Source organism: Pogona vitticeps, chromosome 2 (assembly GCF_051106095.1).
Source record: "Pogona vitticeps strain Pit_001003342236 chromosome 2, PviZW2.1, whole genome shotgun sequence".
In the NCBI taxonomy this organism is placed as follows: Eukaryota; Metazoa; Chordata; class Lepidosauria; order Squamata; family Agamidae; genus Pogona; species Pogona vitticeps.
Window position 1 is genome coordinate 143,952,585 of NC_135784.1, and position 15,075 is coordinate 143,967,659.

At 44.6% G+C, this 15,075-nt stretch overlaps 1 protein-coding gene across 4 annotated transcripts in view; it reads right to left on the reverse strand.

Moving 5' to 3' along the window:
• Positions 1 to 10,827, reverse strand: part of TTYH2 (tweety family member 2) — a 73,964-nt gene extending 63,137 nt beyond the window's left edge. For 3 of the 4 annotated variants that reach the window (XR_013541059.1, XM_072990753.2, XM_072990754.2), the window contains exon 1: positions 10,522 to 10,802. Coding sequence is in view for 3 of the 4 variants with exons in the window: in XM_072990753.2 (XP_072846854.2) it covers positions 10,522 to 10,653 (132 nt within the window). In the remaining variant the exon portion in view is untranslated. Of the gene's footprint in view, positions 1 to 10,521 lie in introns of all 4 variants that reach the window. The other variant, XM_020813137.3, reaches the window with a different exon arrangement.
• Between the last annotated feature and the right edge of the window lie 4,248 nt (positions 10,828 to 15,075).

Here is a 15,075-nt window from a genome sequence, read left to right on the forward strand (position 1 = left end):
CCCCTTCTTTGGCAACACAAAGAATCCACTCAAGCTCTTATAATGAGACCTTCATGAACACATTAGCAACCAGCATAAGGAGAATATACACTAAGGCACAAAAAGGGTGTCTGGAATTGTATACTCAAGACCTCAAACTTCTGCAACAGAGCACAATGAAATGGAGTCAGATTTGGCCAAATGAGATTCCCTGAAAATTGTGTATTTTGGACTGAAATACAGTAGACTCAGCAAGGCCTACAAAAATCCTGGGTACCCAGCTTTCATTGTGCATGAACATTTTATCCAGCACTGCATATAGTATAAATGTGTGTCAGGGAACAATGCACTGTAGAGAAAAAGGGGAACAGAACTATAAAACACAGATATTTAGGAGGCAGAGCTGAAGTCATGCAAGCAGGCAGGTGTGTGGGGTTTGCAAATCCACATCCACTGCTGCCTTCCCCCCCCCCCCCTTTCCAGTGGATCTACAGAGCTAGAAATTGTAATTGCGATACACAGAATTCAGTGTAGCGTACAAAATGGAATTCTGTAGCTTTCAAGAAACCAACTGTGTGGAGGGGATAGGGCTAGAAGGAAATATTTTTTTCTGTTGTTGTACATTATATTTTGGGACATACACAGCTGTAGCAGCATGATACACAGCTGGATCAGCATCTCTTATCCAAGCATCAGTAAACAAGTCTTGCAGTCACCATCGATAACCATGATTTCAGCTAGTCGGAGTGACTGAAGGGAACTCAGAATCAGCTTCCAGCATCAGACCAGTTGAGCCTTTGAACCTGTGCTCAAAGGAGTTAAGACATTGAACAAGACCCTATTGAGGTGTCAATAACTTTAATACAAATCAGAATTTTCAATATGCTTTACTGTAATAGTCCTACATGCAGACACACACATGGAACCAGAGAAGCTTATCATCAGGTCAGCTTCTGGGACAGAGTTTTGCAACATTATCCCCAAACAAGGACATTAGCTGCATCACTATGTATCCAACCTTTCTTCTGATTTGTGGATTGAGCTATATTATATTTTGTGCTCTCCCCTCAGTGAATGCTGGGCTTGCACATTCTTCTCCCCCAACTTTCTCCCCTCTGCCCAACTAGGAGTTCTTCAGTTTTTGCTTCCATGCTCAGTTAACCACAATGTTATTCAAACTGGGACTGGTAGTTGAGATGAACAACACTTAGTTTAAAATAAGTCAACTCCAGAAACCACAGCTTAGCTCTACAGAAGAAAAAGCCATATAAAGCATAGATAGTGGTTAAAAAACAGCTTGTTTGCCAACCACTGTATAAAAGTGTTCACCTTGCAGATGTTTCCAGATTAAAACTTGGCTTCTTCTACACTTCAGCACAGCTGTACTGGATGCACAGGTGAAAGCCAAGTGGGAAGTGCTGCCAGATTGGCCAGCACAACACAGAATGTGCCAAACGTCTCTGAATAGCTGAACTGGAGAGTACATTAAAAAGTTCAAGTTTTAATTTGCTATTCCATCACTGTTTGCCCAGGGGCAAAGACTTCTGCCATTTCCCTCAATTAGTTTTTGACATCTTCTCGAGATTATGTTTCTTAAAATACTATTTTAGCTACTCATCATAATCTTACACAAAGAAAAAAAGTGTATGGGAGGGATTAGTTCTAGAAACTTGTGCAGGACATGGTAATGTAAATCCTACACTACAAATTCTAAGAAACAAAACCCTTCAAAGATACAATCATTGATCATCAATTACAGTTTCCTTTAAAAAACAACAACATGGTTTTCTACCAAACAATGAGAGAATTATTTTATCATAAAGTACAGGTGAATGGCCTTGCCTTGTTTATTCCCACCTCCAGCTTGAAACCATTCTGATACCATAGGGCCAGACAATAAGATGGCAAACCTCAAAAATAGTTCCTGGGGACTAGTCCCAGTGTCACTCTGTCCCATCATTTGTCTGAAGAGGTGTTCTCACATGTCGTGAGCACAGTTTTGGCTGCAGTACAGCGGTTTAACCACTGCACCACGAGGCTCTTAAAGGTCTTAACAAAACCAAGTCCTTTTGAAAAGCTGTATGGGTTTTGTGAGGGAGAGGTAAGAAACAACCAGAAAGAGAGAGGCAAGTTTCTAAAGACTATATTTTTCTTGCCATGCTCCCTCCAATTCACTGGCATCAGCACCAGGTTTCTGACCACACAAGTGTCCAGAATCCTAAAGCAAGAAATCTTTAAAAAAATCTGCTTTTGAGGGAGCCACCACAGAGTATCATCATCATCATCATAATCACCTTAGAACTTCAGGGCAGGAAGAGACACTATGGATCATTGAGTCCAGTCCCTGTCAAGGAGGCCCAGTGGGGAATCGAACTCCCAATCTGTGGTTCTGCAGCCAGATTCCTAAACCACAGAGAGCTATCTAGCAGTTCACTGAGTAGTAGATACAGTGCCAGACTGGCCCCGAGGATCTCAGGTTCAAGTTCCCACCCAGCCACAAAACTGTTCAAGGGACCATTGCTCAGCAATAGAAAGGCCACATGGTTGTTGTGGGTTTTCCGGGTTGTTTGGCCGTGTTCTTAAGGTTTTTCTTCCTAACGTTTCACCAGTCTCTGTGGCCGGCATCTTCAGAGGACAGGAATCAGAACTCTATCTATACTCTGGTGCAGTTTTCTTGGATAGTTGAGTATTTATAGCTGTGGGATCAGCTTTTGTCCTGTTCAGGAGATTGGGTGATTATGGTAATCAGCATGTTTAACAAATAATACTCAACTATCCAAGCTCTTGAGAGTCCCCTAGACTGCAAGGAGAACAAACCTATCAATTAGGGGTTGAGGGGTGCAATGCCCGTATCTGAAACAGGGACTGAGGGAAGTGCAGCAAGAGAGGGTTACCTATCAGACTGAAATAGGGGCAAGATTAACTAATGGAAGAGTGTCGTGAAGGATAGAAAAGAAAGAAAAGTCAGTTCCGTGAATAGAAAACAAAACAAACCAGGTTCTTTGAGTTGCTTCTCTATCAAGATGCAGTGTAAACAAAAAACACAATTGGTGGAAAAAACAAGTGTGTTCAATTTCAGAAGAATTCCATGTAGAGCAGAGGTCTCCAAACCCATGTCCGTGGCCCGGTGGTGGTCCGTGGCGTGAGCCAGACTGGGCCGCGGAGGCAGACCTCCCCCCACCTCCGCATGCACTCCCCACGCACAGCCCCTTCACACATGCACACGAGTGCCTCTGAGCACCACATCACACTTTGCACATGCACAAGAGCACCCACACTCCCACACCACCCTTCACACTTGCGCATGAGCACCTGCACACCTGCACAAGCACCCTCTCACTCCTTCGCACATGCGCACGAGTGCAGGGGGTACCCCACCTTCCCCAACTGGTCCGTGAGATTTAAAAGGTTGGGGACCACTGATGTGGAGGGTAAGGCTTCCATACTAAATAAGCTGCTCTGAATGATTTTCCATGGGGAAAAAATCTTCTAGATCCGTGAAGATCAAATCTACGCCTTGCATTCCTGTGTTTGGATCTTGCCAGTGCCACAAAGCAGCAAATCCATGTTGTAACAATCCAGAGGACTTGAGCATTGTGCCCATCTTTTATACCATGACAGAATCACAGAGCAACAGATTTGTGATTATTATAGTAACTATTATAGTGATTGCTTTTGTTCAAGTGTATGAAAACAGAAGGATCCTTTTTTGTTTTCCTGGATACAGGTTTTGCCCAGATCCTAAATCGAGCCTCCTTTTCCAGAGGCAAAGTACCTGTAAATAAATTAATGAGGGGCAGCAGTTGCAAGAGAAAACAGTGGAGGAGAAGGCATTGGGGTAACCAGACACTGGTCTGCATGGATCCTCAGTCAGATTCAGAGACTGGGAAAGTCATTTCTTTCTACTACAGTTCCCAAACTCCCCAGCCAACATGGTCATCAGCTATGGTTGCCCAGATGTTATTAGAGTTCTGGTTCAGAAGAATAACTCCCTGAACTGTGGTCAAGTGCTGCTATTCTAGGCTGATCAAGTATAATAAATTCTGCAGGGTATTTGAGCAATGCATATTCTCCAGTATTGGAGAGAACATAAATACATTACTACAGAGAAGGCGAGGTACCACTTAAATTATAATCCACTGGGAAGATGAAAAACATGGACCCACTAAGAAGCAAAACCCTTCTTAGGAGGGAAGAATGGAGATGTCAAAGAACAACTCTGGTGAGGGAAAGATAAGCATCATCCTTCAGGATGAATAAATGCACACTTATAATTGGGGGCAAGCTGAACAAAATGAAAAGACAAAAGGGAAAGAAACAGAGTTGCTTTTAAGCAGAAATTTTGGAGCCGGGGTGGATGATCTCAGGTGGACCAAGGGACACAGTAGTTAAGCCATAGTACCGCAGTGAAGACTCTGCTCACTATCCAAGTTCAACCCCAAAGGATTCAAGTAACCAGCCCAAGGTTGACTCAGGCCTTCAGTAAATGTTAAGTCAATGAAAGCACTTGAGATTGCCCTTCTTGCTTTGTTTGGGTCATCTTATGCTTGCAAGCAGCTGTTTTCAGCCTTGAAATATATCAAATCTGATAACAGAAACAGACTAACAGATGACCTGAGCACTGCATGTGTTGCTCTCAAACTAATGGAGTATAAGCCAAGGTTTGACAAATTATCAGTGTGCACACAACAAAAATCACATTAATTGTACAAAAGCATGCCAAATGCAAACTTTTATCTAGTGCAATGTTTGCAGTCCAAGGCACTAGTTTAGGAATTGTTTAAAGTGTGTTAAGCAAGTTTAGTTTTCTGGTTTCTCTTGCTCATCCTAATATAGGTTGACTTTCACTTTTACTAATCCAACACCTGCAGAAGCAGGGAAAGGACCAGGAGCAAGGCTTGCCAAATATAATTTCAGTGTGGGACATAATCATATTACAAGCTGAGTATCCGTTATCCAAAAATACATGCCTTTGGGCTGAACAGACTTGGAGCGATACAGAGCAATAGCACCTGCCAACAACACCACATCTGCAAACCTTTGTGGGTCAATCGACACAGACAATCTGTTATCTACCACCATTTCTGGAGCCATGCCTTGCCACGGTTTGGGGTGTCAGCCTCCCAGCAAAGAAGCACCAGTGCTGGCACATGCCTTGCTGGCTGACTGGCTGCCAATTTCACCTTCAAGCGGCAGGTCTCCTTTGCTATCTGAAATAACGATGTGCCCGCTCCCACCAGGACCATTGGAGGTACAACCAGGGTTTTTTCCCCCCTTCAAGGGTTCCCATTCCTCTTCTAAAACTGTAATGTTCCTTGCGGTGGTGTGCTTCCCTTCCCCTATATTAACAAATAATCAAGTAATTCTCCCCAAATATCTGCAAAACTATAGCTTCTTAGCAATCCCGTTTTGCCTTTTAAGCAACCCTTACTAAAAAGCTTCTGTACATATCAAACACTTCATGCTATCCTACAGACCAACTCTTTCCACAGAATTAAAGTATAGCAAGAAATATAGAATACACATGGGCTCCCACTAAAGCCATTTCAGCCACCCCACTATTATAATGGCAGCTATAGAGATCCCACAGTCTACTTTACATAAAATAAGTCGGACTCCATAGTATCAGTGCTTCTCAAACTCCTATTTGCTTATCCTCCAGGCAAACACCTAATGACTGGCTCCAATTATGTTCAGTTAAGTGCCACCTCTCACTACTCCAACTCCTTCTGCATCAGAACGGTCAAGGCTATTACCCACTTTTGCTGTCTGCAGTGCTGTCTCTTGGCATCTCAGAGATGCACACATCTCAGCCACATGGGGAATTACTTAAAAGTCCCTGGATTCAATTAGCCCCGTTCAGATTCAGTGTGCCTGCCAGCATAACTGGAAAGCGTTCACTCGCAAGCAGCCAAAACTACAGCACAGGTAATATTCTGAGACATGCAACCAGAAGCGGTACAGTTTGACCTACACATGGAATCAAAAATTAATTACAGTAATACCACAGTGAAAAAAACCCAGCCACCTCTCAGATGCGCGGCTGCAGGTGACCAGTATAAAGGAAATAAGAGTTCAGGAGGCAATTTCCAAAGTGACAAGAATAGTTCTACTGGATTTTCCAATTTATCGTTTTTCTTCTGGGAAGAAAAGAAGTCCTGAATCATTATATTATAAGAAAGGATTTCTGCTTGGCAAATACTCTGTGCTTGGGTGCACAATACCATGCTACAAAGAACACATATTATGTGTATTGCCAGAGAAGACAGGAATGCTTGGCTATAGATGTCTGATTCCCCTCTGCCCCCCAATCACATGTCCACACAGCAGTAAATGGAAAAAAACTAAGCACTCAGCATCTGCTTGCAGGCTGTGTCCTCCTTTATCATTTTTTTAAAGGAAAAGTAAGCATCTGCAAATATGGGCAGTGCACCTCCAGTAGGATGAGAAAGGAGATGGTTAAGGAACACCTGGCTACATTAGATGAACTGAAGTCACCATCAAGATAAACGACAGATCAGGATGTTGAAGAGGCCAGTCAGCGTCATTTCTGAACAGCTGTCTCTAATCTTTTGAGGTTTTTTCCCAACTGGAAAAGCAACCAGGAAAATGCACCTGGACAAACGCTGTCCATATCTTCAGAAAAAAAAGAAAATGGCAGATGCAGAAAAAGTAGACTGCTTACTAGAAAGCAGCATACACACACACACACACACACACACACACACACACACACACACACACACACACTCTTCAGTCTCGACAGACTATGGTAACATGCTCTGTATGGAGGACTTGGAACAGCGTCTAGTGTGGCTGAGAAGGCCAATTCGAGAGTGACAATCCCTTCCACACTGAAGACAAATACAATCTGTCTCCTGTCCAGCTCCCTGATTTTGCTGGTTTCGGGACTGCCTCTTTGCCTTGGCCTGCTGGACAAGGGTCTCTTCAAATTGAGAAAGGCCATGATGCACCGCCTGCCTCCAGGCTGAATGCTCAGATGTCAGGATTTCCCATCTGTTGAAATCCATTCCTAAGGCTTTCAGATCCCGCTTGCAGATGTCCTTGTATATACTGTATATATATATAAATAATAGCAGACCAATTCTAGTTTGAGTTGCCCTCTGGAATAATAAAGAACAAGTTTATATTGGCCTGTGAAAGACACCTGAAAACTGCTATCACGTCTGCCTTTCACTTTTTTCCTAAACTAAACATATGCAGCTTCCATACTGATTTGTAGCTAAAGCATAAGAATGCTTTTGATTTATTCAGGAGTGGGGACTAAATGAACTTTCACTGTTAGACTACAACCCCTGTCACATATATAAACTTCAGCAAACAATTTCACAAAAGGTCCTCTGGACCCAATGATATTACTTTTTGGTGGATAATCTGGTTGAACGAGCCTAACCAGCAGGTATTCCTAAATGCACCAGCCTGGAGGCAGGTCCTAAGCCAAGTGAGGTGGGGCTCACGGCCAGTGGTTTTTCAACATTTTTGACTTTGTTGAGGGCATGGCAGAGAGAAGACACTGATCAAAATGACGGATGGTATGGACCTGAAAGGGACAGTTCACATCAAAGACAGAATCAAGATTTCAAAACAGTCTTGACAAGCTCAAGCACTCGTGCAAAACTGCCAAGATTCAAAAAACGTAAAGTTCTGCATTTAAAGTCTAAAACAGCTGCAACAAAAATGATCAAAAGCCTATAAGAGACAGGGGGAAAGCTGGCATACCAGTGGCACATATGGAAGGGAATCTTAAGTGTCTTTAAGAGATCACAAGTGGATCGTCGCACTCACAAAATGTGACTAGAGATCAGTCTTAGCTTGCAGGTTTTGGATTACACTTCTGCTGTTGACTGTGTTTAAAAGCCAGATTATCAAACTGAATAATATAGTGGTCAATGGTGAATGAAATCCGAAAGATTGACTCCATGTGTCCAAATAATGAGGAGAAGGGTCTGAAAGCCAAATCCGAAAAACAGTAATAAAAAAGCTGATTATGCTCTGCCTGGAAAACAGAAGACTAGAGACAGGAACTATACTGTATCAGTCTTCAAGTATCCCACACAAGCCAGAGCAAACGTGTCTTTTACCACTTCAGATGGCAGAAGGAGAACCGACATGGTAGAAACTGCAGGAAGCAGATGGGATCCGGAAGATGGTAGCCTTTCCTTTGTCCTGCAGTTGTTTAAATAGAGGTTGTGATCATCTGATAGGGATGCTGTACTGTAGTTACATCCTGCACTGCAGATCCTGCATGAAGCAGAGGCTGGTCTAAATGACTTTCAAGTTTGCTCTCAATTCTATAAATCTCTCCAGGCACCAAAGCTTTTCTGGTGCAAACAAAGCTAGAGGGGGCAGAAGCTTTCTGCCTACATCTTGTTAACTGGAAGTATATTTTAGTCATCTTCCGCACACCTTGTTTCAAAACAATAAACATTCAACATGCCACTTGACAGTACCATCAAAAGGCACTGACCATCTATAGAAACAGAGCCATGACTTCAGGCATTGTGCGCAACATACACCAGGATCTGTACAACTCAATGGCTAAAAGGACCAAGCAGCTTCTGCACATTATAGAGGAAGTAAGGGTGCTTTATACCTTTTGCAATTTCTGAACTCATTAAGAGCACAATTTTTAACTTTGATGGTTACAGAGATTAATTTTGGATAGCTGCAAATTATGGAAGAGACAAGGTGAAAAAAGTAACTAAATGTTCTGCAAATACCTCGGAAGAGTAAGTGAGCCCTAATTGTTGTTATCACAATCTGAGTAATCACATAAGGAAGACCCACAGTATGTGTCACATTAAGGACACCATGCTCTTGAGGAAACCAACTCATTGTAGGATATATACAAAGCTGATGACAATGAGAAAAGGCAAGGCTAAGAATTCAAAACTGCCTATTTTATCTCTTTTATAAACCTTTCTGTACAACATCTGCACCCTTGTCCACATCCTTTCTGTTCTCAAATTAGTGCATAGGCAGCTATCTGAGAAAAATTTTAAAGATTGCTATCAATAACAAAAAAAAAAGGGTAAATAAAATATTTAGGTCATCCCCCCAGTTCTGCTATGCCTTCAATACTATATAGACAGACTAAGATAGTTCAGAAATTATCTAACTGGCTTTCTTTAAAATAGCACATGAACTCAAAACTCAGATGAAGAAATGACTCTGCCACAATCTTGCACAAGCCGACTGATATCTGGATAGGAAAGGAGACGCAGATTGTTTCACACAGATAAGACAAAACAGAAAACAGCCAAACTTTGTTTTGCTGTTCCTTCCGACTGGCCTCAAGGGCACATTTAGCTTAATCAGCTGAGGTTAATGGAATCCCTGTTCCCACAGACTTCCTTCACCCGCATGGAGAAACACCAGGGAGGAACTAGGGATAGACACTGGGTGAAGCTATCTAAAGAGGAAGATGACTATGTTTCCAGTAGATCTCCCGATGGGATAAAGAAACAGGGCTTCCTGATTTTTCTTTTGAGGGTCTAAGGTGGCTCTAAAAGGAGATGGAAGGTTTGAGTTCACACTCAGTAAAGCCAATGAGGAGAAAAAAATCCAGCTCTTGTCACCTCTATATGAAGAAGCCAAAGCATAGTCTGTGACTCCCTAAAGTTATTACACCAAGCTTTAACCCTGTTTCGTTTAGGGGAGGAAACAAAGTTTTAATGAAAAATGAATGATTTAGAAAATGAAACGCTCCAGGTTCCATCACTGTCCATCTGGATTTCCAGCCGAATCCAGATTCCCAGAAATCGTTGTTGCTGGGACGGAGAACATAGGGCTGGGTTTTTAACACCGGACCTCTGGGGGTGCCTTACTGCACCCCAATAGCGTGCACGGGGGGGGGAGGGTCGGGGGTTATGGGACCTGTAGTGCAAGAGCATACACACCAGCCAGCGACCAGCTGGGGAGGGATGGAGAGAAATGTGGGGAGGGCACTGCGGGAAACTCCCGCTTCCTTTCCTCCAGGAATATTTCCGACACTGAAGGGGCGCCTCCCGGTTTGCCCTCGAGGGCACCGCGAAGGAGCGAAGCGGGCCGCCTTAGACCAGGAGCCGCAGAGAAGCAGCAGCAGGCATGGAGGGCGGGGGGGGGGGAGAGACAAAGGGGGCAGGAAGGACACGGGAGGAAGTTGGAAACCCCAGCTCCAGCAAGGAAGACGCGTGTTCCCCTGCGCGGGATACTCCTAGAAAGCCGGAAGGGATCAAGAAGGGCAAAGGCAGGGGAGGATCGCCTCTGCCCGGAGGGCACGGAAACCCCCCTTCCTTCCCTCGCCGGGCCGGGCCGAGTACCCGGGGCGGGATCTGAAGGGCGCGGAGCCCCATCCGGCCCAGTCCACTCGGAGGAACGGGTCAGGGATGAGGGGCTCCTTGGGGCGCGAGGGGCTCCTCGAAACCGAAGGCGCTCGTCCCGTCCGACCCCCTCCCCTCCCCACGAGGTGTAAGGGGCGAAGGTAGCACAAAGCCAGCCCCGGGCAGACGGGGCCCCGGCGGCGGGCGAAGGAAAGCGCACCTGCTGGTAGTCTTCATCCTTGGGACGGAAGGCGCTGGACACGGGCTGCAGGCTCAGACTCAGGTGCGGCAGCCCGTGCAGCCAGGACGCCCACCAGGGCGCAAGGTAGTCGGCCCTCGCCGCCGGCAGCATCACTCCGCTTTTCCCAGGCTTGCCGCCGTGGCCCCGCCGACCTCCGCCCCCTCCTCCTCCAGTAGAGCCGAGCTGAGCTCGCTCGCCCGCCGTCCAGCCCTCCCTCGCTGCCTCCGCTGCCCGCTCTGCACGCTGCCCGGGGCCCGGCCCTCCTTCGCCGGCGCCTGCCTGAGCTCACCCCGCAGGCCCCGCCCCTTCTTTTCTTTGCGAGGAAGGTTTTGGGTGGGTGGGTGGAGATGCCGGGGCGCGGGAGGGGGGCGGCGAGGGCGCGAACCCATCCTCTCTTGCGGGAAATGGCGCCCCCTGCAGGATCACACCGGCCCTCGACCGAGTTGGTCGTGAGCGGAGGTCGGTGGAGGTTTTGTCAAGGGTGGGTTGCGGGGGAGGGGCTCCTAATCAATCCAATTAAGAAGGACGCCATTCTTCTCTGCCTGCACAGCTCCAGAGGGGGAAGGGTTCCCAAGATGCGAAACACTACACAAAATGTACCTTAGCACTGGCTTTGTTGCTTCTTGGACGCCAGGCAAAACTTTTTGTGACAAAACCGATTTTGATGGTGGTTGTTGGTTTTTTTCGGGTTCAAAAACCCACAACAGCCATCAGATCGCGGCTGTGAAAGCCTTCGAGAATACACAAAAACTATTTTGTTAAAAAAACAACCACCCAGATTTAATTATTATAAAATCTACTGTGAGTTTTTTGGGCGCTCCTCGATGATTCAGATAGCTAATTCTTGTTACATTTTTTTTGAAGTCACCTTGAAATCATTGTTATTTTTAAAAATAAATTCTTTGAAAATTCTGCTTTTCCAGATATTTTTTAAAAACTTGACTCCTGCTTCAGTGCACCCTGCACCTTGCCTCTCAGAGTCACCAACACAGGGGGGGGGGCAATGGGCCTCAGAGGAGACACATTTTAGACGAAGGGCAGTCCAAGGAAGAAGTATCAGGAGCGGAGAAGGAACATGAGAAAATGCAGTTTTGTTCATTTCAGGGTTGGATGAGGACTGAGAGTGAAGCAACGCATTTTGGACTGCAGCTCCTGTCAGCGCCATGCACCACACTCAACGATGAGGGATTGTAAGTGTCATAGTCCAAAACTGCATCTCCCCAAAAGACACCTTGTATGTTGCAGTGGATAGAAGGATGGAGTAGGGCTCAGAAGGCCTGGGTTCAAATCCCTGCTTTATGAAAGTTTATTGGGGTGTGTGGAACTGGTGAAACCCTCCCTTAAATATCTCACCTTGAAAGACCTATTGGGGTTGGTATAAGTCAGTTCCAACTTGAGGTTGACATCAAATCCAAAAGTGTGGAACAACACCAAACGGCCTGCCCCTGAGGCTTCCCACTGCACTCCATTTCACCTCTGCTAATTCAACTGAAGAAGGGAGAGGAAGCGCAAAGAATGAGCTGTGTTGTAAAAGTGACTAGTGCTGCATGCCGCTCACTCAGGCCTAGTTTGTGAATATCTGCATGAGTAGAGGTTGGGAGGGGGGGGGGCGGAGATAGTAGACTACAGTAGGACATGACTCATGAACCCCAATGGTTGTGATGAAACAATGTCTCCCATCCCACTTCCTCCAAGCTCTGATAATCAGCAGAAAGGATGGATGAAGAAATCAAGTGGACGCAATCCCAGCTTTTGTATAGGGAAGGAGGGAGTGACTCATTTAGCTTCTTTGGGCCCATTTTTTCTCTCTGCCGGAATTCTCTTTCCGGCATCTGGAGGCCGCAGCTGCGAAAGCGAGAAAGCAGAGCCTACAGTGAAGCGATCTGTCCAGCACCTCTTACTGTAAGTACAGCCCTTTCGGCCATATAGGACTCACCTAATGAGTTCAGCTCCGCAGCTCCTAAGATTCCCCTGGGAGTCAGAAAGACATTTTATGAATGGACATTTTTATCCATCTGGATTTATCAAATTGACAGGTCCCCTAGCAAATCAATGGGGAAAACAAGTGAAGGAAATCAAAGCTGACCTGCTGGTCAATGGGAGGGGAACTAACTTGTTTATTCACTGTGCAGCTCCAACAGATATTCTGGAAAAGAGGAATATATTTTCTCTTTGCCTCATTAAAGACATGGCAGCCCTCAGAATAGTTTCCTGAGTTGCTCTTCCAACTAACTGTAGGACAGCTTTATTAATCTGCGGCAGCAAAAACAACACAGAGCATAACTGAAGATTTAGTTTATTATGGTACACACTGTTTCGGGTGACAGCTCTAGATATCCGATAAATACTTAGCCTCAGTAAACAGAGAGTCAAAGGAACAGGAAGAAACAGAGTGGTGGTGATATTAATATGTGTGATACGAGACAGCCCAGCAGCATGAAACAGAGGCGTGTGCTACATATTAGACAAAACACAAATGAGTAGGAAGAAGATCTAGTTAAAATTTGGAAAGATTCAATCACAATGTGTGTGACCCAGTAACAAAGAGGCCTCTGTTGCCAAGCTGGGAGATGCCTTCTGTATTATTTACTCATGCATAGATCTACCAACATCCAAACTTTTGACTTTCATCTGGATATGAGGGAATTTAGACTGACAGTATATTGTGGCTGGGGGTGGGGTGGGTAGATCTGAATTGGCTCACTTTGACAAATCAGATTGCTTATAAGATGAGCACCCAACCTATGGGTGAAACTGTGTTCAAGTAAAGCTTTGTAATTAACAGCAGAACTCTAAGTCAGAATTTTTTTAAGATAAAGGACGAAGAAAAAAAATTCACAGAAGGAAATAAGCTGTAATTTCTAGCTAAATGTTATCTGATACATTCCAACAATTTATACCACCTTCCCTTAAAATGGCATCCTCCAGATGTGGTGGACTACTACTTCTGTCCTCCACAATCAGCATGCCCATTTGCCATGGTGGTTGTTGATCATGGGCACGGTCGGTATTTGACTTAGATTGTGCAGAGCATCCTGACTGTGATAAGAAGCTCAAGATCTCTTCTCCAGGGGAAGACTTAGAGATCCTTCTGAGAAACAGAGATAAGCTGCTCTTCCTTACATGTTTTATTGTATTATTCCAGGAAGAGCTATGAATGACAGTGGTAGGAGGAAGCATCCAATCAAATAGGTTCTGGGGCGTGTGAGGTCTTTGTTCACTTCAGGAGATGAAAGCATAGCAATTTGCAATTAATGATATCAGCCAAAGGAAGAAATTAGCATCTCCTGTGATTACCTACATGAAGTCTCCTGTGACTACCCACATGAAGGACCTCCATATTGTATGCTAGAGGTACTCAACAGAAGAAAGTAAAGCCAAATGGCAGCTGCAGTGTTGCATATCCAGGAGAAATAAAACGTAGAACTGGAAATTCCTTCCAGCTGGCCAGAGGAGTGATACAGGGAATTGTTTTGTCTTGAGATATGTTTTGCAGACCTTAGCTTTATATGTACATAGATTCTTGATAAGAATTAAAGGAGTGATTTCACTTTTCTGCAAAATATCTGTATCTGTGTCTATGTTTGCATCTATACAGAGAGAGAAGAGAGAGCTAAAAATATGTCTTTTCAGGAATTCACTGCGGCAAAAGAAAAATGTGTGCTACCTAGTTTACCTGCATTTTTATATTCCCACAGTACTGTATATGTTCATGCATTCTACATATTGCACTTTATATTCTTGAGCAGGAATCATCATCATCCATATATGCTAAAATTACAAATACTGTATGTAATTCATTCAAGAATCTAGAGAATGACTCTTGTTACATTACTGCTACCTCCATATTCTACGTAGGGAGTTGAAGCTGAGATAGTGATTAACCTATGAAGCTCAAGCCTTAGATTGTTTATACATGCCTAAATATTTGTTTGTACATGCTTATATTTATGTATTTGCTCTCTGCATCCTGCCTCTGTTGCCTGGATAGCTCAGTAAGTTGAAGTTCAATTCTTCACTATGCCTTCTCATGAGAAAAGCCAGCCTGTGTAGCCTTGGGCAAATCACACAGTTCCAGAGTGCCACCAGAAAAGGGTACTGGAAATACACTCTGAATATACCTTACAAAACCTCGAAAGGGTTCCTGTATGTCAGAAGCAACTTCACAGCACATCCATCACCTCTTCGTCTTCCTTGTTTCACCATAATTCAGAAATGACTTGATGGCACATGGTTATTATTATTAATTAAATCAGGGCAGCAATGATTTCTCTCCCCCCCCCCCCCACTTTATCATCCCACCAAGCCTAAGAGCATGCATGCAGTCAGTACAGAGCTGCCAGTGAATGAGAGGGAGAAACGAATGGGCAAGGGAAGCAGAGATTCAGGGAAACTTGCGTGCCACTACCACTCTTCTCACTGAGGATGCTTGTTTTAAAATCTGTGTTCAGTATTCACTTTAATCCCCCAATGTGACCCCCATTGCTATGCCCTTAGTGTTATCGACGTGCCATTAGTCATTCTGGAGATCAT